Here is a 25,658-nt window from a genome sequence, read left to right on the forward strand (position 1 = left end):
AGAATGGCGCATAGTAGCATGATATAATAGAATATCGTTTTCACCTCCTGTTAACTACGTAATAAAGGGTCGTAATACAGGCAAGTGTGTAGTCCCTTAATCGTTCACTTCTACCATTCTCTGCGCCTAGTGATTTCACATTGTATTCTCATCAGCATACTTTTCTTCACTGTGGTGACGCAGTTGTAACTCGCAGGTGACTCAGCAGTTTTTTGTCTCATGGACAAGATTGAGTGTCATGGACTACTATCCATTTTGCACGTCTACAAATCACGCATAAATGTCTTGCATCCAGATTGCGACCCATTTTATGCACGACCCTTCCAACACTGGTAGAAATGAGACGGTGCCAGCAGACCAGCTGGATCAACTACGTCATTGACTGCAGTGCTCATAAATTTCACCATTTTAGCTCAAGTGTTCACACACGTATGCTAATGTCGTAGCGATATCTGTCTGTCTGTCCATGTGTGTGTGTGTGTCTGTCTGTCTCTGTTTACACGATAACTCAAGAACGCCTGAACCAATTCAAATCAAATTTAGTAGACATGTAATATTTGCTAATGGCAAGAACTGCTTAGATTTGGATTAGTGTGGCTTGCATATTTATGACGTTATGAAATATTTTTGTTTATATAATGCGCTCCTATGGAGACAGAAATGACAGTGTCGACATATATCAAGAAATACTTTACAAAATTTTATGAAACGTTTCATTGATGTCAATCTCAGAACATCATGACGATGCTGTGAGTGTCATGTCAACTTTCCGCACATTTGCATATTCAGTGAACTTTTGTATTTAGTGATATAGCTCCGAAATTTCTTCGACAAATTTTGATGACGCTTGCTAAAAATATTGCTGCGATGGATATCTTATTGTACTGAGAAGCCTTGAACAGTGTCAAGTTAATAAACAACTAATTTGCATAGTTAATGAAGTTTTGTAATAAGTTATAGAACATCGAAATAATTGCACGAAATTTGATAAAATCTTCCTTCTGCAGATACTGATCCGACAGACATCTGACTGTGTTGTAAAGCATATAGTGTGAAGCCAATTGAGGATTGATTTGCATATTTAATGAATTTTGTAATTAATGATATAACTCTGAAATTACTGAACCAAAATTTGGTAGAATCTGCTACAGATATTGATCTAATAAATATCTAGTTTTCCCGTAAAACATTAAGCAGGGTCAAGTTTGTTAAAAGGTTCATTTGCATATTTAATGAACTTTGAAATTACAGCATTACATTTGATGAAACGTGCTACAGATGTTGATCTGATACATTTCTAATTGTCCCATGAAGCATTCAGCAACGTCAAGTTAATAAACAGCTCATTTGCATATTAAATTAAAGTTTTGTAATCAGTGATTTAACTCCGAAAGTACTGTTGTAAAGCTGATGGAACCTGCTACAGATATTGATCTGACAGATATATGATTGTTCTGTGAACAATAAGCAGTGTCGGGCTTCGAAAAAACCTGTGATCATCCGTCGAATGCCCATCAATTATCTCATTTCGACCTCCAGATTCTATTTTGGGTGGTCCATCTTGACCACCAAGTTTTCGGCAATCACACTGGTACACTGCACAGCTGTAAATGTTACACGCCTCACACAGGGTTATTGTTAGAAATATTAAGATACATAATAGATTGTCGTCAGAGATAGATACCTTGGCAGTTATGTCGTACACATCTTGTCTGTTCAATAACAGTCCCTCCACTTTATCAATGGCAGTCAATCAACAACAACCCCAGTGAATTCCACTCAGCCGTCGTTTGAATAGACAATATCTCTATTTACTGCTTACTGCAATAATTAACTCTTCAAACGTTGCATGACATCTTTTGCAAATTTCGTCTAGTCACCAGGTGAGACAGATCAAGGTACAAATCTCTTACATGACTTCATACAAGTCCAAAATTATGCAATACGTGTCAAGTCACCATGTGGTATGTATCTTAAAGGCCAGGGCTGGGTATAAATAGCAACCTCCCCCTGTTGGAGTTAGTTTATGCAAAGCGTGGCTTGGGTGGCGTCACGCTTGATCGCTCTGTAAAAACCATGCCAAAATGGTCACAGGCGAAGAAACTTAGACGTCCATGCACATGCACCTAACTATGAATGTCTAGTGATTATATATATAGATATTTTTTTTTGATTTGAGCATAAATAAAGCTGATTTTGGTCGATGAATGTATTTCTCTTTGTCTTCAACTTGCGTGGCAAGCGGCCACAACAAAGGTCTGCAAGCTGTCAATCAAAAAAGGACGCGATACAGGTGTGAATCGGTAAACGTTTGCGATGTCAACATGTTAGGTACGCACAGCCATGTAATTAGATGGGGCGACCGCAGTGCAGAGCCGCATGCACAGGCACTCTTTAGCTGGGTAGTCTGCTAAATAGATCGATTTTCAGCTCGATCTATCGATCCCGTAGTCGATATGCCCACCTATTAAAACACCCATTTAGATTGCAGTGCCGGCATGTCGACTACGGGATCGATAGATCGAGCCGAAAAGCGAGCAGACTACCCAGCTCGAGCCCCTGTGACTGCAAGTATGCCACCCAAGCCATAGCGCGTTCTCGCGTAGACGTCGTACACGCCGCTATTTCCGATCGTTTCTTCCACAGAACTAGTCATTTAAAGTTCAGATTCAAGTTCTTTTAGATTTTTCTGTCGTGAAAAGTATTATTAGGCCTATTATCGTCTTGCCGTTTTAAAACATTTTTGATGACCTAAACGACATCGTGTGTTGTTCCATTGCCATGGACACAACTTCTGGCGCAATCAACGCGAACCTAAGTTGCGGTTTGTGCACGTGTCGCCCAATCTGCGTTGACGTAATTCACACAAACTAAATGTCAATCACAGACTTTTTTAGATACATTTGTGACGTTCTTCTAAGATTCACTTGCCGACCGTGCAGTACTTCAAAATAACTTATGCGGCCTCGCGAGGTAGACAAACTTTTTTGGCAGATAGTTTGTGGAGTGATCGCTGTAAATATGAGTATTTTACGGTAATATTTGCACTAGCGCAAACAAGGCATTGTGCATTTTCGCGAGCCAGAGCGTTATTTCCGCTCCGTAGACCTAGGCACAAGTCAAGCAAAGCTGTTGCCGTAAAGAGGTGCGTTGTTTACGACGATGGGCATTGTGTAACTCTGAGAAACGACGTTGTGGTGATTTACGACGGCGCCACGAGGGCCAGCGTGAGTGGGATCGTCTGAGAACAGAGAATCGACGACTCGATGTGATGATTAGAACGATGTTTTTTGACACAAGATCTAAACAAAAGCGTTATGATGAGGAAAAACGCCGTAGATGTTATCTCCCGAAGTGGAAAGCACAGTGGCCTTCATATGTGGCCTTGAAATATGACGGTTCCAAAATGTTTTGTTCATCGTGTCTCAAATACCCCATCATTGCCAAACCACTGGGAAAGCGAAATGCTTTTCTTGACGGATGCGGCATGTTTTGCGTTGAATCGATAAGGTCTCACGCGTAATACTGAGCCCGATACGGTTTCACTTGCCAACACCCTGATCGCATGCACTCGCAATGCGTGAACCGAATGACGACGACCAGCGACAGAAACTGACCAATCTTTTTACGACGGCATTTATGCTTGCCAAACACGGGAAGCCGATGTATGATATGCCCGGATGTATGTACCTTCATTGATGTTTGACCTGCGTACAGCCTACAGGTCTGTGTGTTCCCGGCGTTATACAGCCTCTTGTGATGGGGGGGCGTATAACGCCGGGAACACACAGACCGTACGCAGGGCTACTTCAATGTGAACTTTTGAGAAAAATCCGCGTCAACATCGGCGAAAATTACTAAAACAAGAAAGCCCTGAAAGCGGCTACGGAATTCGCTGCAAGTATTTTGGTCCTGATTATTACAAATGGAGGACAAGTAAAATTTTTGTGAGGACAAGTGAAATTGAAAATCCACTTGTCCGACGGACGAGTGAAGTGGAAAAAAAATTGTCAAGCCCTAGTAATAACGTCGTTAGTTGCAGCGGCGGCGTGGTGTTGTACCTTTGTCATTACAGTTGAAGTCGTTGAAGTACACCTGTTATTGCTACAAGCACCGCGGCTTCACAAAACGTTGTTTCTCAGTGTACTGGTCTCGCCGTTATATTCAGTTACGTATAATCTATTGTTTGCATGTCGACACATTGGCCTGTTTACAACCTCCTGTGCACACTAATCGTGACCGTAATTTGCAAAGACATAAACATTCGATCCCGCCCGTGAATGTCAAAGGTGAACGGCATTATAATAACTTGATCCCGGGTATCAAGTCCCTAGCCTTTAAGCACACACAACGACAAGAAAACTAATTAGCTTGTCGGATTCGTTTACGTTAATGCAGGTAAGAGAGAGGATATCGATATTGCTTTAAAGCTTCAGCTCTTCAAGTTCTATGCAGCAATATCTAGTCCGGCCTACATTTGTTTTACCAGTGATGATCCTCTGCATACAGCCTTTGAGATATCAGAGAGACTTCGCAAAATGGAGAAAACTTATGGTCCGTGCAGCACCTCTAACGTGAGTGACATAGAAAGCCTATTGTAATACATGAATGAATATCACATTTGACAAATTATGAAGGTGATATGTATAAATATCTTACATATTAATCCTGATTGTTATACTTTGTTTCTTAACTTTGTTACCTTCGTCATGATATATGTATCCATGTATGCAACCTGTTTTTCTTCCTCCCCTCTCATATCTGTCTACCTGTCTGTCTATATGTCAGTCTGTGTGTCTGTGTGTCTGTCTCTGAACTTCAATCAAGGAACAATTGATTTGAGATACTATGGTGGACCCCGTCAGAGCAAGCAATTAGTCAAATGTGTCTAAGAGGAGCAGTCTTTTTTCTGACAGACAAAATACTCAATATTCATAATAAATTAAAACTCATTTCCGTTGTCGAACGTCCTACAAGATACCATTTGAAAGAGTAACACTACATTTGAACTATTTGAGCAAATGTGTGCCATCAAAGTAAAAAACAATAAAATATATTATCTGATGATCACGTCATTGCATGAGACTCGGGTTATAGGTAGCACGTGATGATCGCCAGTCTTGTTGATTGATCTGAAAAGGAATCAGCAGTGTAACCAAAACCTTCAATCTGGACTCTTGTCATTCTTTTTGAACCAATGCACTGTAATCTTACAAGTATTCTCCAACAATTGACAAGTCTTCAGTGACTTCAATGACGTAGTTTTGAGATGTTACAGTTTGCAAAGCTTACTGACAAGTCGCTGAAAATTAATGTTACCATGATGCTATATTAGTGAAGGCAATTATGCACTGCCAGATATTAGTTATCAGCCCAGTCCTGTGCATTTGCGTGTTTGGTGAATTTGCCTTCCCCAAAAATATAGCGGTCGTATCTGTAGGGGGTATTGTTTAGATTTTAATACTAATTGGTTTCACTGTATCAGCAGCATGTTTACCCTCTCTGACTGTCTAACTGGTATTTTTACTGCTGCAGTACCTTTCTAATGACTTAGCTGACAAGGCTTGTCATTGATGTCTACAGTACTCTTCTTATGCAGTACTGCAATATTTTTTATCTTCCCTGTTGGTGTTACAGATGAGTCCTTAGAAAAAGAGAAAGTACAGTATGTCCCATTTCCGATACATTTACCAGTCTCTATGATATCTTTCGATATTGCAGCACAGACTTAAATGTGGAAATATCGCCTGAATGATGGAGCACTAAAATCTTCCTGTTCATAGTGAACGCTCACATAACCCGTCATTTCCCATGTATTGAACACCTACCTAGTGATCATGGGACATTCCTTGCCGTGGAGGCACTCGGTATTTTTGGGTAGGGTGTCGTTGTTGGTAACTAAAAGTGACAATTTTTGAGTCTCTACTAATATTGAATATGATGATGAACTCACTTCTTATGTTGACTACAGAGTATCGGAATGGCGTTATATGATATCAACCAGCGTATGGGTTAAAGGCAGGGGGAGCCAAAATACTCCCTATCTCCCTGGGCATTCATAATCCAACATGAGTGGCACATGTTAGCAGCGTCAATAAATGCTTCCAAAAATCTGGATCTTTCAAGCACCATGGTGTAAATTAAAGCACTGTTCCAAAATATTACGTTTTGTAAATATTTGTGGAATCACCTTGTTGGTGAAATTCTCTCATTTTTTCTATTTTAAGTTGCTTTTTGATGACAAAACTGTTCGAAGCGTTCACAAAACAATAGATGAAAGCATTCAAACAGCTGCCAATCACGAGGGGACGCGCAAAGGTGCAAACGATCAAACGTTTGTTGTGTACATCGGATCGATTACGACGTCAACAATGAATAAACGATCCTTACTATCTACTGAGCAAAATCCTTGACCAACGGTTACATAGACAAAACCCGCGACATGCGGACTCACTCGATGACGAAGAACAACTTTTCTAACTACTTTCAGCCGAAATCAACTCGATTCCGATCTATGCCTTCACATGGAGCTACCAAAGTAGTAGCTTCATGGCCTACCCAAATCACTCAACCGCTCACAGACGGCGAAAAATTGCTCTCGTGACGTCCAAAACCGTTGTTTGCTGGCGATGCACGGTCAAAGACCAATGCAGTGGCCGGCCACTGGAAACGTTCTTGCGACGATTGTACAGGTGCCCATGAGCTGCATTATTTCCCGGCGGTCAGGTTGGGGCAGTGAAACTAAATCGCTATCCATTCCTCTCTGTTGGAGTTGTCCAAAAAGAGACACTTGCCATAGATTATAGCATCAGATGGTGACCGTTCAGACTGAAACATGAAAGGTCTGAAGATTGCCGTGATGTCGTTCTTCTCTATGCGTTTTTCTGGGCTTGTTTTTTGACAAAATTGCTCTAATATTATCTGACGTTTGTTTGAAATCTTTATCAACTTTGCTTTACGGACCAGGGCGCAACATTACCTTTTTTACTTTCATAGTAACCTAGGATTCATTTAATTCGCTGATTAATATACTCTTCTGTCCTTCCTCGATTGTCTGTAACTGATTTTACTTTTCCGATATCGATATCAAGAAATTTGAACGAGTAGTCGGCAAAATTTACAGAAACTAGCAACAATAATTAAATGTGTAGTAATTTATCGTCTTTAGCCTAAGCGGTTTGCTTGGCGGAAGCAGTATATAACGATCTGAGTTCTAATTTTTACCCTACAGTGTGAGTGAAGTATTCGAACAACTGAGATCATAATCTTACCCTGTTCCGAGTGGCCTTAGGATTATTTATAATATACAATAAATTGACGCTATCAAAATTACTGTTTTTTTTGCATTGCTTGCATATCGATATTTTTTCTATATTTTTTGCCTTTGATTTGAAGTCTTTTGATTCTCCATTGGCTTCAGCTCGGGATTTTTCAAGATAAACAGCCCATTTTACATTTCCTACATCTTTGAAATGGGGATTACGGTAATCTTTCTTTTGATGGAAAATTTTTGATAGTCTTTGTAAAATGTTCCCACCATGAGTGTGAACTGATTCTTTGTTAGTAAAAATCGTCAAAAATGGTCCAGTGGCCGTGATAAAATAGACTCGGGTGCAGAAATTCACATTGCGATATTTGCTGTCGTATTTCTCAACAGGAATAACCCATTTTTTCGCATTGTGTATAAGAAGATCAAGGTGTTCGGCAGTCAATTGCTTCTATCATAATAATAATCTTGATCGCAGCTATTAGGCGAGAAGACAGCGAGCTCTGATTATCTCGCAAAATTATTGATATTATGTCTTTGTGTTGAAAATTTTCGATCGAAGGCAGCAGCTCAGATCAACAGCCGTGGTATAATGGGTGTTTATCACTGGATGCAGAACTACCTTGATATCAACATTACGTTCTGTACCAATGTACGCCCCTGAAAGTTATAGAGTCAGCTGTGGCATCGGCAGTTACACATTGGTCGTAATCTTTTCTTATTCTGCCCCGTCTTTTGTACGATCTACAAATTTCAAAGCTAGAAATGTTTACCGTGACACATAACACAGTGACCTTGCACAATAATGATTATTCACCAGTTTCTGTTGGAGTTTGTTGGTTTTATGATTTGCCCCGTGGCCACGGTAAAATATTTTCCATACGATACAGGGTTTAATTTTTTTATGTACATTTAGTATATTCCCAGTTTCTGGGGAACAGTTGTCTAGAATGAAAGGTTGAGTTGACGCTGATGGAGTAGATGTCGGGCCCGGCACAGTTGACTGAGGTCCGGTCGGTTTGGGGTCGTTTAGTCCAAAAACCTGCAAAGTTCTGTATGATCATCGTTCGGCATTGGGGTGTTTTAACTAAATTTTTTTGGACAAAGTAATTCAGTAATAATGTACGCCAGATTCCTTGTGTTGTTTTAGCCACCGTCATACGCGTATACGGACGGCTTAGATTAAAAACGGTAAAAATGTTCAGTGCTCGTAAATGCGTGCAAAGTTTATTTAGTGACTGTTTACGCAGTATAGTCATCAATACGACTAGGATTTGCCACCACGTAACGTCTGTAATCCCGTATCAATAGTCCATACGAAAATTATGTGCTGAATCGAAGGAGGTAAAAATTACGGTACGAAAGGTCGGTCCATTTTCCGTCAAAGTTGTTGATCTGCAAAATCTTCAATGAGCACAAACTACATGCGTGGCTGTTATAGGTCTACGCGTCCCAGGTGCTTTCCACTGTTCCTTGTTACGAGCTATGTTCAAAGCGCGGAGTTACAGATATTGGTGAAGTACCGGGTACATTGATTGTGTTCAAAACCTCTACCTGTTTGCTCCTTGTGTTTTTTGTGTGTCCCTAACGTCGATTGGCTCTATGCTGTATGTTGCGTACACACACAGCAGTCGGGATTAGGATTTCCCGGGTAAATATATACACTCAATAGTTTATTCCGCCTCTGACGCAAAGATACACACTGTTTTACATGTGCCACTCCTAGGCACTGGGATCGATTGCCATACCTTTAAACTCTGTACATTCAAATCCCAATCTGTTAAAAATCAAATCCTTTCCCTCCTTGCCCCTTGAAAAAATAGTCTGGCCTTGGGTAAGCACCTTGCAAATTTTGACTCGGAATATAGGTAGTCCCTGCTTGTCGATGTAGGATCATGCTTTGGGTCTTCAAATTAGGTAAGGTTCGCCCTCCCCTTTGGGTTCCCCATCTGGCAAGATTGGTCCTTCCCTTCAGGACCCCGTCTTGTAAGGCTGGCCCATTCCTTGGGGTATCATTTTATGGCAATGCTATTCCGTTCCTGGAGGTCCGAGTCTAAAACGCTTGGTCAGTCTTTTGATGTCTTTAAGCTCCAGCGAACTTGTCTTGGTTAGGTCCTTGCCATTGTCCAACATCACACGTGTGGTTACACAGCTTTGCTTCCATCTGATAAGGGTGATTGCATTCCTTTTGATTCAATCACACAATTCTTACGATCATACCCTTGGGATACACCAACACGTGAATTGTCATTAAAATCTTGTAATCTTTACAGCAGAAGTTTCATAGGTTTATAACTATACCGTAGGGGTTTCTTCGTACAGAGATTCTAATAACGTTTCCCTATCCTACAGAGCAGAACATGAATAAACCATTAAACACCTCATGGACGAAGATGGGGATATGCAATATAACTAGTTCATATACCTCAACAACATTTCAGTTTCCTGTAGAAACATTGAATATGGAATAAATATAGGCAAATAAGCGTATATAGGCTGTAGAATTAAGCGCAAACTATGATTTCACTTTTCCGATGAGCACATGTATGTTGGTACTAGCATAAACAGCCATCCAGTATACTCGTCATGTTCTTACATATTTCTTTTTATATACCACGCCACATGCTTGTTCAGCAATTCGCCAGATAGCGTCACGGGATGAGAAAATACCTACGTCTAGTCCCTACTGCTTGGAAAAAGTGACATCAAAGGGTATTTTGAACGGTTTCCTTCGGGACACTGAAAAAATGCCTGGTTATATGACCAGACAGTCACTTAGTTAAAAAAACACTGTGGAGTGTTTAGAGCATGCATGTGCATCAAACCCCTGATTAGAACAGTAAGATTTTCTGTTCCAGCAGCGATTGAACATGAAGAGTTCATTGGTAACAATCATTCATTTGTAACCTAGACAGTATGCTAAACATACACGTACGTTTTGCATGAATGTGCATCAAACCCCTGATTAGAACAGTAAGATTTTCTGTTCCAGCAGCTATTGAACATGAAGAGTTCATTGGTAACAATCATTCATGTGTAACCTAGACAGTATGCTAAAGATACAAGTGAGTTTTGCTTTATTAAAATAATTAACATAAGTATTATACAGAAATAATAATGCGAATAATAATAGGCTCAATTCCCGTGAAAATTTCACCTTAAGAGTATTTTGGGTCGAAAAGTCCAAATATGATATAAATTTCACTGGCCCCATGTTTCCATGGTAACCATTTTTGGGGGTGAAAATTTCAGTTTTCCTAGTATCCCATTATAAGTTACTTTGATTGATATGAAAATTATCTTGTGGGGGAGTTCGGGTCAGAGAACACAAAAACATACTTATTTTAATGTTTTGAGTTGCCATGGTAACTATTCTGGAATTGAAAATGTTACTTTTTCCCTAATTCCTAGTAAAGAACTATTGATGTAAAAAAAATGATAATAAGGGTTTTTCTGTAAAGCAATAAAATCATACTCATTTTAATGAGAGATGTTTCCATGGCAACCATTCAGGAGTAAAAATTACCATTTTTCAAAGATTCCACCAAGAATCACCAGAATGTGTTATATCAAAAGGGATATTTTGGGTAAGAAAGACCAAATATCAAGTGTAAAAATCCAGTAATCAACAGAAATATTATACCAAAGGGATATTTTGGGGTAGACAGACAAAATATGATATTCCTGTTGAGAAATACGACAGCAAATATCTCAAAGTGAATTTTTGCACCCGAGTCTATTTTATCACGGCCACTGGACCATTCTTTCTGCCCTGTGTTTCCATAGTAACCTATTTGCATTTTAAGATTTCAATTTTTTCCAAATTCCATTAAAAGTAATCCCAGCTACTATGCAAATGTTCTCCTAAGTGTATTTATCACAGCATGAACTCCATGTTCATTTTTGTTTTATGTTGCCACGGTAACTATTTTGTTAACAACAGTTTTTTTTTTATTCAAAACCATAGACCCTTGAGAGGATCTATGCTAAAACATTATTTACTGTTTAAATTAAATTTAGTGTGTTAAATTAATTGTATATAAACCAGAAATAATTTTTCAAGCATTTTTAATTTTGTTTCATGCATCATCCCAAATAAGTGTTATATAGTATAGTACTAACTTATTATGCATTCCTCGAATTAAGTTTATGCCTTCAAATTAATTTTATGTGCTATGATTAATGCTATTAGAATCCGAACCCAATTCCCTTTATCACCCAATGTACCATTATTTATCACATCAGGAACAGTAGAGCACAGTTTTTTTGTTTTATTTAAAACATAATTCACTGGTACTTATTTATTTTGTGGATTTATAATTAACGACGTATTAATGTTCATTTTATTATGATTTATTTTGATTTATTTGCCTCATTCCAGGAAGAATAATGAAGACAAATTATTTCTGATTGTTTAACTAAAGTAAAATTATGGCCATGTAATGGTACACTACTGTGGTGGACGGGACTCCGCTTAGGATCAGATGGATATCTGGTAACGTGGCTTCGATCCAACCAAGAGAAATCCCGCTCCCCAACTGTTCTACACACACATTGTTTAAATGTCCTCTCCGGCTACGCCACTGGGTAAAGACCCAGAAAAACGCCCCGGGTAGAAATAGCGACTACTACCAACGTCCTAAGCTAAATAACATAAGGATCTTGTGATTGCTGAACTCCGGACTGGCTACCACAGCAAGGAAAAATTGAAATTAACTAATACTCGACAGAGCTGAGCGACAACGATGTCGACACTACGCCATGGAAAGTTCTTCTCTCTGAAAGCATGCAAACATTCCACAAAACACGTGACTCCTATCGCACTTCTTATTGGCCACAACCCCCCCTGTCGAGCAGGTAAGGAAACCCGTCACTCACGGCCGACAAGTGGGGAAGTGAAGCCGAAATGAAGCAATATACCGACCACGTATCTCATTAGCATTTCCATAACATCTCCTCCCGACCTCAGCGTTCGAAGTCCCTTGAGAGAATAAGGAATGACAAAAATATAGCAAAGACTAGAAGAAAAGAGGATAGCCATCCCGGAGTCCTGCAAATCAGGGAAAGACTTGCGATATCCGCAAGGTCCCTATCGTCTGTCAACAACAAAAACCGTCGTCGTAGTAACACAACTAAAATCCGCTGCCATGTGCAAAATGCACACTTGTCACCTGTCTACAGTCTGTCCAGGCAGCTAACCAACAACTGCTGCCCTATCATAGGTCCTACACTACCTACAAAAACTTTGAAAACACTGCAACACCAGAAAACAGTCAGCAAAAATGACTGTCAAAAAAGCAGAAAATTACATTTACTTTACTGTATCAAGTGTAAAAATCTCAATGAACTACCTCACCACAAATGTTTACATGGTCCGTCAAAATTTGAACCGTGAAAATCTTCATCTTAGAAAAATTCATAAAAATGCTTCTGAAACTCGTCAAGCAGTCGCTAACTACAAAGTTTGGTCACACAATCTGTGTAAAAACCAGCAAAACCCTCGCTGAATAAGTAATGAAACCTCTCTGATACTAAATCTGTCAAAACTCAAAAAACATTTAGACTGGCATCAAAACTTTACAAATGGGTCCTCATCTTTTTTTTTCTTTTCTTAACACTAATTCCGTGAATTCACAAATCTTTGAAACACAAGGAATTCTTATAAAACTTCTAAATTCTCATCTCAAGATATACGACATCTTTGCACTGTATCCATACTACTTAGGTGACTTTTTCTGTCGTCTAGGATACCTAGTCTGCTCTGTGGATTTCTGACTCTCAACCACAGGATTAACACGACTATCACTTTCGCTGCCTACTTCAGCTAAATCTGGAGTTTCACTTTCTATAAACACCTCCACTGACTCTTTTACCACTTGGGCAAGATCAACTATGGGTTTTGACTCAGGAAGATGACTCAGTTTTGTTCTCACCGTCTCTCTTTACACTTTCAAAACTCTTAGAAATGACTACATCAGATTTACTATCCTTAATTTTAACAGTTGGTAATACCCCATTGGATGGTTTACCGATCTGCTGTCTTTCATCAACTTGCAACAATTTCACCTGGTCTAACCATGAAGTGATATCTTTCCTTTTATAAGCCTTTAATTTCTCATAATGTACAATCTTAGGTTTAGCTCGTGGACTTCTCTGTATGCGATATACAACATCAGTCAATTTACTGATAACCAAGTATGAACCATCATATGACAACTGAAGCTTTGAAGAATAGCCTTTTCTCCTCCTTTCATCCTTCAACCACACGAAGCTTCCCACCTCAAACCCGTGCTTTGCAGCAAAACGATCATAACGAATCTTCTGCCTACGAGCTGTAGTTTGCAAATTAGCCCTGGCATGTTCATGTGCCTCATGCAATCGTTCCCTTAAATCGGTGACATAATCTGTCTCCTTAGACGTATCTGGTGGCTCAGATGCAACTGCTACATCTAATGGATATATCATATCCCTACCTAGCATTAGCATATTTGGAGTTTCCCCAGTGGAAGGATGGCTACTGCTACGGTACGCAAAAGTTGCAAGACTCAAATTCTTATCCCAATCTGACTGATTTTCTCTTGGATCCATATATGTACGAATATAACTAACAATACACTGGTTAAAACGCTCCACCAAGCCCTCCGATTGAGGGTGTCTGGGGTTGTGCATTTTTATTTACTCCAAGCAGTCGGCACACCTCTTGGAATACATGTGACACAAAATTCCTACCCAAGTCGCTATGACACTCTAGCGGCATACCAAACCGACTCAAAAAGTTGTCCAACAGTACCTTTGCAACCGTAGAAGCTTCCTCGTTCGGCACAGCATATGCCTCCATCCATTTAGAGAAATAATCTCCAACTACAAGAATTTTCTTATTTCCTGAACTTGATTCAGGGAAGGGTCCCAACACATCAATTGCTATCCTTTCCATCGGAGCACCAACAACATAAGTCTGCAAGGGTGCATATTTCTTAACCCTCTGTGTTTTGTTACGAGCACACAAATCACATGCCCTCACATGAGCACGCACATCTATGGACATGCCAAACCAATGGTACTTCAACCTTATTTTACTCAGGGTACGACTTGTACCACTATGTCCTCCAAACAACGAATCATGGAGAGTCCGTAGGACCAGTCCTACAAAAACCCGTGGCAACACTATCTGCCACCTGACTATTTTCCCATCTGGTGATTCCCATAAGCTGTACAGAATGCCATCATGGACACGCATGAGCTCATACATAGACCAGTATGACTTCAATGCAGGTGAGCGGGATGATACATCAGACCACAATGGCTTTTCTTTACCCAGGTCAACACATTGCATAAGAAAACCAATGTTTGGGTCGCTCATTTGCTGCTTCCGTAATTTTTCCTGTGACCACAACGGTTCATGCTTGAACATGGCATCACTGCACACTTCCTCATCATTGAGATGATTTACCTGGAAGGATGACTTGTGCACTAAACCTTTTTGGACGAGGCGTCCCCCAACCTCAAACTCGTCATTAACCTGACTTTTGTGAGTTCCCACTCCCTTAAGGACCGGATCTTTTGCCCCATCAAAAGACCTATAATCACCAAAAACATCACCTTCAATTACCAGACTGACCAATTTCCTGGTCCAACAGTAAGTCAAACTGTTTGTTGTTCCCATCTTGACCTATGACTTGCATAGAACAATTTCCACAGTGCTGTCTACCACACTGCTTACATGGACGAAACGGTACCCTACTAAACGCATCAGCATTGGCATGCTCATTGCCCGGACGATGGAAAATCTTGAAATCAAACTGACTTAAAGACTCTGGCCAACAAGCTAGCTGACCTTCAGGATTTTTAAACCGTAGTAACCAAACTAGGGATGCATGATCTGTCCTGATGGTAAATGGTCTCCCTAACAAGTATTATTATTATATTTATTAATCCTCGCTGGGAAATTAGATTGCTCGCCACAAAAATAAAACAGAAGCAAGTCACCACAAATGAAAACTACTTAAAAACATAACACTAAAATACATACAGTAAGAAAGACAGGTAGACATAAAAGCATGCACATATATACATCTCTGCATGTTAAGAAGATGTGCGAATGGTCATGTGCGCGGTCCTTAGTTTCTATGAAAAACTTCTAAATGATAGACCGAAATTGCTCTTGGAACAAAAGACATTTTGTAACGCTTTGTATTTGTTCGTGGTATTCTCAGTCGTCCACTCCTGTCGATACGTTCATTGTCAAAGTTATTGTACAAGGGATGAGTCGTGTCAGATAATATATGTCTCACTCTATCAGTAAGTCGTCTGCTATACAGGTCTTGAATGGATGCCTGGTTTTCCCCTATGATTCTACTGGCTTTCTTAACGATTTTCTCAAACCTGCCCTTGGCATGAACAGAAATCACATCACCCCAGCAGACAATGCCAAAGGAGAGAATACTCAAAACTGAAGCATTGTAAAACATGGAAAGGAGTTTTCGATTAACATCAAATGATCTTAATTTACGAAGGCAGTACGTGCGACTATTAGTTTTCTTTATGATAAAATCAACATTATCACAAAACTTCTGTTTGTCATCTAGTCTTGTACCAAGATATGTATATGTACTAGTTCTCTCAACCTCAGCCCCGTCTATTAAAATGGGGTCAGGTTTTTTCGCATTTCTCCGAAAGTCAATGTGCATTTCCTTGGTCTTCTTTACATTAAGATGTAGGTAATTTTCTTTACAATACTGTACAAAGTGATCAATTTCATCAATATGCTGAGAATGATTGTCCTGGCTAATTTTGCCTACCAAACACGTGTCATCTGCAAACTTGACAAGTGGACAGGTCTCAGTGCAACTACGACAGTCTGCCGTGTATAAGGTAAAAAGAAATGGGGCTTGGACAGTACCTTGGGGTGCACCTGTGTTAGAACTAATGATGTTTGATTTGATGTCTCCTAATCGAACATATTGTGACCTGTTTGTTAGATAATCAAAGATCCAGGCGATCATGTTTATGGGGACCTTCATTCTCAGTAATTTTTGAACTAACAGATGTGGCTGAATGGTATTGAAGTAATGTCTGAAATACACAACGGCCAACAATTCTTTCCGTGTAACACAGTAATTCCGTTCCTGTGGACTCAATACACGATCTGCAAAACTTATGGGACGCTCTACACCATGCTGAATTTGACTAAGACAAGCACCGATTGAGGACTGTGATGCGTCTGTATCCAAAATGAATTCCCCCTTCTCAGGTGGGAAGGCCAACACAGGGTGAGATGTCAGTAGTTCTTTCAATTTGTCAAAGGCCCGCTGGCATTCATCACTCCACACAAAGATTACATTTTTCTTTGTCAAGTTCGTAAGCGGTCTTGCAATTTCTGCAAAATCCTGTATAAACCTCCTATAGTAAGAAGCAAGCCCAAAGAAACTTCATACCTCGGACAATGTTATATATATAGGCACGGGCCAATCTTTTAATGTATCGATTTTCTTTGGATCCGTTGACACACCCTTTTCTGACACAATATGCCTTAGGAATCCTACCTGAACTGCAAACAAAGTATTTTTCTTGGCCTTTAACTTCAATCCAGCCAAACGCAATTTGTTGAAAACAATTTGCAACCGTTCTAATGCCTGCTCAAAGGATTCACCAAACATGATGATGTCATCTAAGTCGAGTAATAAAATTTCCCATTGCAATCCTTGAAAAACCTTTTCCATCAATCTTTCAAAAGTACCAGGCGCACCACATAATCCCATGGGCATTGTAGTCCGTTCTAACAGTTTGCCCGAGGAAGTTACCATCGCAGACTTTTCCCTACTATCTTTGTCAAGTTTAACCTGATGAAATCCCATATACAAATCTAAAGTGGAAAACCAACAAGCTCCATACATTGCTTCTAAATAATCTTGTATCCTAGGAATAGGTTGTGCATTTTGAATAGTGACTGCATTCAGACGTCTATAGTCCACCACTAATCTTTGACTTCCATCCTTTTTGCCCACCAAGAGACATGGCGAACTCCAAGGTGACGTTGACTCAACTAACATGCCCTTGTCTATCAATGATTGAACTTGTCTGTCAATCTCTGTCTTTTTCCAAAATGGTGCACGATACGGTGCCATTTTGATTGGGGCAGTTTGCTGTGTATCAATTCTATGCTCAACCACATCCGTCAACCCTAAGTCATACTCATTTTTACTAAACACATCAGAATTGTTGATCAACATTCTTTTTACCTGTTCCTTTTGTTTATCAGACCCAAGATGTTGTACACTACGCATGTACAAATCTATTAAATGTAATGGCAACCCCTCAACACTCAAAGCATCAGACAAAACTTCACAACCCCCTGCAACAGCGCTACCACAAGAGGGCGCTCTATCAGAAACAACTGCAGTACCATCAAATTGTGTACTGACATTACAATCCACCGATCTCTCTAGTTTGTATAAACCTACAACCTGACCGCGCTTGACTTCTATGTCCTTTGTCCCTAAATTTATAACTCTAACAGGTAATAACCTTTGACCTGGCATCACCAGAGCAGATGCTGTCCCCATTCCTACAAGGAAACTATCGTTTGTACTAGTAGGCTCCACTTTAGCAATTAACTCAGACAAGGGTAGAGTACTTGCTGCAGTTTGCTTACAATGAGATGTTTGTGACCCTTGACCCTTGAAACTGTCATGGCCCAGTTGACCTTTTCTTGGTTGTTTTGTCTTTTCTAGCTGGTATAATGGACTCATGTCCTGCTGGAATAATTTCATGAGAGACAGCCTGTAGCCTACAACAGAATGGTTTCAAACTTTCAGGGTTGGTTTTCAAAACTTTATTGCCAACAATCACTGTACCGTTCTGCAAATTTAGTTTACAGTCAAACTGACTCAATACATCCATACCAAGAATACCTGCTGACCCATTAAGATCATTCCCAACAAGAACAGAAGTGTCAATTTTTCTGGAACCAATTTCAATTTGCACTGTAATACTGCCTGCTATATCAAGCTGAGATCCATCTGCCTGAACCAAATGATGACCAGTTTCAGACAAATCGGGACGCACGTTGTCTGGGATAGTGTTATAAAAGTCAAGCGATATCAATGTATGTGTACACCCAGTGTCAACAAGCATTTTCTCTGACACACCTTGAAATTTCACATCAAGCATCATACTACTGACGGAATCCCTACTTCTGTTACCAACTTGCTTAGTTTTATTCATATCACTAGTTTCAGAACTACAAGGCATGGGCGTTACAGAGCCATTGCCTTTGTCGTTTGCCATAACAATGTTCAAACCAATTTGACCTTTGCCCTTGTTATTGAACTTCGACCCTACCTGGGATTATATATTTCCAGGTTGTCTCACTGGGACTCTTCGACGGTCGGCCCAAACAGCCCGCTTGTGATTAACTGCTTATTCATAGTCTTTCCTTTTTGTTTAGGTTGAAAATCCGGACAGTCCCTTTTCAAATGATCAGGGCTATTAGTTTCTATGAAAAACTTCTGAATGATAGACCAAAATTGCTCTCGGAACAAAAGACATTTTGTAACGCTTTGTATTTGTTCGTGGTATTCTCAGTCGTCCACTCCTGTCGATACGTTACGATACGTTACCATTTTCTAACTTGTCTAGTCGTTTCATGACCTTCGAAAACATCTCCTGTACATCATTTTGTTTTTCAGTAGACTGACCTTTGTCATCATCAGTTGCCTGTGACACTTTACCCTTTGACCTACTATGCCTCTGTAAAGCCTGAAAATTTTCCTTTAACAAGACAGCCTTGAGGACACTTTCCGAAGTAGCATTGGGCAACCCTCCAGCATCATGAATCTTTCTCTGCAAAGACATATCGGGAATTGCTTCGAAAAATGCTTCAATACACAATCTTTCAAAAATTGAGCCTGTCATACCAGGGTAAACTTTTATTATTATTTCGAGGACCTGTTGTGCCAACTCACGCAAAGGCTGGTTCTTACAACGTACAATGGTTTTTGCTGAAAGCGTATATACATCTTGCATGTGTGTGCTGCCAAACCGCTGACTGAGTTTTCACATTGCCGCAACCGTGTGTAACAAAACGCAAAGCCCTGTCTCGAAGACGAGACATAAGAACATTACATTTCTGTTCTGGCGACCAACCACTGAGATCTGCACAAATGTCAAAGTGAGTTTGGAACTCACAGAAATCAACACTACCATCATAGGTTTCTGGCTTCACAAAACTAAATTTCCCTGTACCCGTATTTGATACATTCAGAGCTGTGTAATTTGGTCTTGACTGTGACATTTTAAAGGCAACAGAACCCTCATCAGTTGTAACAATAGGGGTAGGACAAGAGACTGTTGTTACCATAGTACTTGCAGATACTGATGAAAATATTGGCTGTGTTGCCAATGGCAACCAATCCATTCCCTGAGAACTAACTGACCTCGCGACCCCTACTGCTCTTCAGTTGCTGTAACCGAACCAACCTCTGGTTGTTTATTGAAACCCAACCCGCTACTATTCAACTCACCAGGCTCCGCACGAGAAGGTCCACCAAAAGCACTTCCTGTCATTACTATAGGCGTTACCACTGATTGGCTCGTCCCAAAGTGACGGACGCATCTTTCAACCTTTCAGCTTGGTGAAAAACGCATTTATTGATTCACCAAAGGCCTGTTGATTCGCTTATTTTTGCACAAGTGCTACATGGACATAGGAAAAATTTGTTGAATACTCACTGTTTCAGTGAATCCGACATGATGAGAGTTCTCAAATCAAAAACTGTTGCCATGCTCAAATACAAATGTCTTCTCATTAAATTACATCATTGTTATACAAGAGTTAGCATTCTAAAGTCTGTCACCCTAATTTTTCAAAGTTTGGAGAAGGGGGTATTTACATTTGAACGATTGAACGAATACAATCCGGCAATATGTACAGTATAAATACTGTATACGCTCCAGGTACATATAAGCTTATACTCCACAAAAAGGCCACAGGCGGCGTGAACTTTCTGGAAGGGTTTCCTAAACGTCCTACTTGTTGCCTTAGAGACTCACATGTGATGTCCGGAAAAGTATTCTCTGCAGTAATTCCAGTTTCTGTCGACATGCAAAGCTCAATGACATGATTATAGCATGAGACGTAGTGTACAGATGACACATTCATGCGCAAGTAGACTCAATTGCGCATGCTCATATTGGCAGACTACAACGGCAAACGAGTGTGCATGTGTGAAGTTATATTTGCAGCACAGATTTTGAGGAAAAACTCATGCTTTGCTCTATTTCCATCCCAAAACTTCCTCGATTGCTTACAGTAAATGCACATGAACAAAATAAAACCCAACAACTTCAGCACAGGGAGAGTGTTAATGGTTTTCGCCACAACTACAAATACCACGCTGAAGATACATTTAACACTCCACTGGCATAGACTTGTGCCTTCTTTGTGAGAGCCCAAGACTGCCATGATGGGCCTGCAATCGAAGGCTATGCTGTGCAGCTCAGCAGCTGTGAGCACGCGCTGCCAGACAAAACGACTGTTGGTTTTTGCAAGTATATGAATATTCATAAGGGTAGTGATGTCAAAAGAAACACCTATCTAACTGGGCGGAGAGAATATACGTACGACAATTAGAACCCCTATTGACAAAATTAAATTAAACAGCACCGTTTTTTCAGAATTCCCACAGCTTCAATGAATTGTTATTAGATTTCTATATAATACTTAAAGCCTCTAAACTTGTAATAATAATAATTAATATAAGTATTATATAGAAATAATAAAGCGAATAATAATAGGCTCAATTTCCTTGAAAATTTCACCATAAAGGTATTTTTGGTCGATAAGTCCAAATATGATATCGATTTCATTGCCCAATGTTTCCATGGTAACCATTTTAGAGGTTGAAATTTTCAGTTTTTCTAATATCCCATGAAAAGTTACTTTGATTGATATGAAAATTATCTAGTGGGGGAGTTCGGGTCAGAGAACCCAAAAACCAGACTTCTTTTAATGTTTGATGTTGCCATGGTAACTATTTTGGGATTGAAAATGTTATTTTTTTCCTAATTCCTATGAAAGAACTATTGATTGATGTAAAAAATTGATCATAAGGGTTTTTCTGGTTAGCACACCAAAAAAATCACACTCATTTTTAATGTGATATATTACCATGGCAACCATTCAGGAGTAAAAATCACAAGTTTTTCAAACATTCCACCTAATATCCAGTGATCAACAGAATATGTTATATCAAAGGGATATTTTGGGTTAGAAAGAACAAATACCTAGTGTAAAAATCCAGTAATCCACAGAATATTATACCAAAGGGTCATTTTGGCTTAGAAAGACAAAATATGATATCCATTTTTACTGCCCTGTGTTTCCATAGTAACCTATTTGCATTTTAAAATTTCATTTTTTTTACAAATTATATTAAAAGTAATCCCAGTTACTATGCAAATGCTCTCCTAAGTGTATTTATAAGAGCATGAACTCCATGTTCATTTTTGTCTTATGTTGCCATGGTAACCATTTTGGTAACCACAGATTTTTTATTTAAAACGTAATTCAGTTTCTATTGATTTTATTGATTTCTAAGTAACAACTTTTAACATTTGTTTTATAATAATAATAATTGTAATTTCTTTGCATCAAGCTAGGAAAATAATAAAGATAACGTAAATTGGGGCCATTTTGGTCAAAATTATGTTTTCCGTTAATTTTAGTGTGTTAGAATTAAATTTATACATACCAGAAATAATTTATAACCATTTTCAATTTTGTTTCATGCGGTCTTTTCAAATAAGTGTTATATAGAATAGAACTAACTTATTATGCATTCATTGAATAAAGTTTATGCCTTCAAATTAATATGATGTGCTAAAATTAATTCTACTAGTATCTCAAATTAATTTTATGAACCCAATTGCCCTTAGCACCCAATGTACCATTTATCACAAGCAGTAACAGTAGCGCAGTTTTTATATTTAAAGCATGATTCACTGGAACTTATTTATTTTATGGATTTATAATTAACGACGTATTAAAAATAATTTATTTTGATTTCTTTTCTTCATTCTAGGAAGAATAATGAGGACAAATTATTTCTGATAGTTTAACTAAAGCAAAATTATGACCATGAAGTGGTGCATTATTGTATGACCTGGCGTGACCCCATAAAGTCTATAATTAGCCAGATCTCCCCTTTCCATGGTAGCAATGGCTAAATTTGAACATGGTGCCTGTATACATTTAAACACTTTTTTTAACCCATCAGGCCAAGAGAAGGGAGAAATATTACAAGTTAAATGTTTCGTGTTTAATACAGCCCTACTTGTAAATAAAATTAAACTAACACCAACTGTCAATGAATTTTGCCCTATTTCTCACTTGTGCGAACGTCATAGGAAACACTTATTGCAACAATTTACCCTAAATATAAAGAATCGGCTGTCAATTAAACTGCGGTTGCTAACCAACCGGAGGTAAACAGTGAGACTAAAAGTGTCCTGAGAAATACGAGCGCAATAGACTTATTGTTTTGGCGTGTGCCAACTCACTTATAGAAAACCACAAAGACTAGTCGTTTTGGCGTGTGCCAGCTAATCGGCTAACAAAAACAGGAAACTGCAAAACCGCAAAAACTGATAAAGAAATGTAAATTGCTATGGAATAGTTTCTATAAAATTCTCTACATATGTGTATATACCTTGGGCCTATAGCACAATGGAATAGCCAGTATTATTGTAAGGCTATAGTCATATCAAACCATTGACAATGCGACCAAAAGTAATTGATCCTTCCACCTGTCAGCATGTTGAAAAAACGCATTTATTGATTCGCCAAAGGCCTGTGGATTCGCGTATTTTTGCACAAGTGTTACATGGACATTATCCATAGGAAAAAGTTTGACTCACCGTCTCGATTGCTGTTTCAGTGAATCGGCCATGATGAGAGTTCTCGAATCAAAAACTGTAGCCGTGCTCGAATTCAAATGTCTTCTCATTAAATTACGTCATTGTTATACAAGAGTAAGCATTCCAAAGTGTGTCACCCTGCTTTTTTTAAAGTTTGGAGAAGGGCGGCGTTTCCATCTGAATGATTGAACGACGTGAAATGCAAAATTCCATCGCATATTCGGCAATATGTACAGTAGAAATACAGTAAACGCTCCAGGTTATACTCCAAAAAATGGCCACAGGCGGCGTGAACTTTCTGAAAGGATTTCCTTAACGTCCTACTTGTTACCTTAGAGACTCACATATGTTTTCCTGAAAAGTATTCTCTGCAGTAATTCCAGTTTCTGTCAACTTGCACATCATTTTAAAAGCTCAACGACACGCACGAGACGAAGAAGTTCCAGACTGAACGTTCACGCGCACGGAGATAATTGCGCATGCTCAAATTGACAGCTGCACTGGCATAGACTCTTTCTCCACAGTCGCTAGCGCTGTGCCCTGTTTTGTGCGCGCCTACGGTGGGCCTGCATTCGAAGGCTACTGTGCATGTGAGCACGCGCTGCCAGACACAGCGACTGTCAGTTTTTGCAAGATATGAATATTCATAAGGGTGGTGACGTAAAAAAAAACTATCTAACTGGGCAGAGAGAATATATACTAGCTGGTAGACCTATAGTATACGCGGTATGTTTTTATTTTTCATTTTTAATTTTATTTGGCTATGGTACTTGTCGTTTTTTTTGATTAAAGGATGTGTGCATTTCTCTAAAGTACCCGGATCAGGCTGCAATCCGACCAGTCGCTTGCAAGAACGTCCAGACCCTGGGATTCGCGTCGCGTCAGTACCTGCTTGTATCACTTAAAAACTGCTTAGTGTCACTTTTCTGACAAGCATTACCGTTTACCCCTTGGCTTAATGATATCACCCCTTTCTCCATACAGTATGATGCATAATTCGGCGCTGCACGTATGACAAGTCACCCCTATTGACAAAATTAAAACAAACAACACCTCTTTTTCAGAATTCCCACAGCTTCAATGAACTGTTATTAGATTTCTATATAATACTTATCACATGCACAAACCAAGTTTGTCGTCTCCGAACAAAAAATAAACAAACCGGAATTTATTCTCTGGTCGTTCTACGTCACGACAACCCGCGTCTATGTCATCAATTTGGTGCGTCGGACCTTTTTTTTGTCGATCTTCGGTGTGCTCGTAAATATATAAACAAACAACATGGCTGCCGATGTTTCTCCCATGATCAAAAGTCATGTAATGAAATCGATATTTTCACAGACTACGACCCCGGGGGGGGGGTACCTGGTCTGAGAAGTGGTAGGGGTGTGCGGCCGCACGTAAAAAACCCGGGGCCCATTTTAGACCTAAAATCTCGTTATTTTAGGACCCCATTTTAGACCTTATGACCTTTGACCTAGGTCAAAAGTCATAGTGTCAAATTTGCAAAAATGTAATCGGGTAAAAAGCAAGCATTTGCGTGACCGAGCTACCGGCAGAGCTTACCACTACACTGCATTTACGGTTTTGTTGTTGCTGGCCAAGCCATGATTTCCCAAAAACATTTTTGGAAATACTAAAAAAATTGAGTGAAAGAAACTATCTTTCACCCTCACCAAAGTTTTGTCCAGCTTCTGAAATTATCACTTATCTGCAGTTACAGTCTAACTGGTGTTTTTAAAATTCCAAACTACAAGCAGCCTAGCCGTTCTTCAATAAGGCACTGCTAGTTTTCCGTTGGTCGACCTGTTATGAGAGTAGTAGTAGAGCCACTTTGTTTCGATATTTTCTATTGGGCAAAATTCTTCCATATATGGAATTCTGACCAATTAGTGACAGTGTTTTAAAACAAAGTCTACATTTATTTTGGCTAAAGCCAGGGGGTCTCTTTAATGGTTCCCCTGCCACACAAAAAGATATCGATGCTTATTGAGTGCAGCTCAAAACCCTGTGCTAGGAAGACGGGAAACTGACAGTTGGAATTTGTTTTTGTGTGGCACTCAAAAATCGACCCCATTTTAGACCCTGGTTTACTGTGAATTGATACCCCCATTTTAGACCAAGTTGCTGAAATACCCACCCCATTGGGCGGCACGTATACATATTGGCAAGTAATGGAAGTACCCCCCCGGGATCTACGACATTACTTATCCGAACGATGTAAACACAAGAGTGTACCGCCTGTATATTCCGAACGAATTACGTGAATAAAACGCGGAAACAACGAACTCGAAGTGGTCGCGTATAGGCCTACCGTATAAGTTCCGTACGCATTGCAAACAGGCGCGACCTTTACAGTGTTCGCGCCGTCGAGATTCAGTCGATATTTGTTCCCGAAAAATAGCGTATCTTCGTCTGTGATAAATTTCAAGGACTATGCTATCTTTGAAATAGATTATAACTTTACGGAAGGTAG

General features: G+C 39.5%; 1 protein-coding gene across 2 annotated transcripts in view; it reads left to right on the forward strand.

Annotated features, from left to right (window-relative positions):
* Positions 1-25,658, forward strand: part of LOC139123633 (transient-receptor-potential-like protein) — a 62,066-nt gene that overhangs the window by 20,291 nt on the left and 16,117 nt on the right. For both annotated transcript variants that reach the window (XM_070689803.1, XM_070689805.1), the window contains exon 4: positions 4,399-4,574. In XM_070689803.1, coding sequence (XP_070545904.1) covers positions 4,399-4,574 — 176 coding nt within the window. The remainder of the gene's footprint in view (positions 1-4,398; positions 4,575-25,658) is intronic.

The sequence above is a fragment of the Ptychodera flava genome, assembly GCF_041260155.1.
Source record: "Ptychodera flava strain L36383 chromosome 23 unlocalized genomic scaffold, AS_Pfla_20210202 Scaffold_23__1_contigs__length_28996876_pilon, whole genome shotgun sequence".
NCBI lineage: Eukaryota > Metazoa > Hemichordata > Enteropneusta > Ptychoderidae > Ptychodera > Ptychodera flava.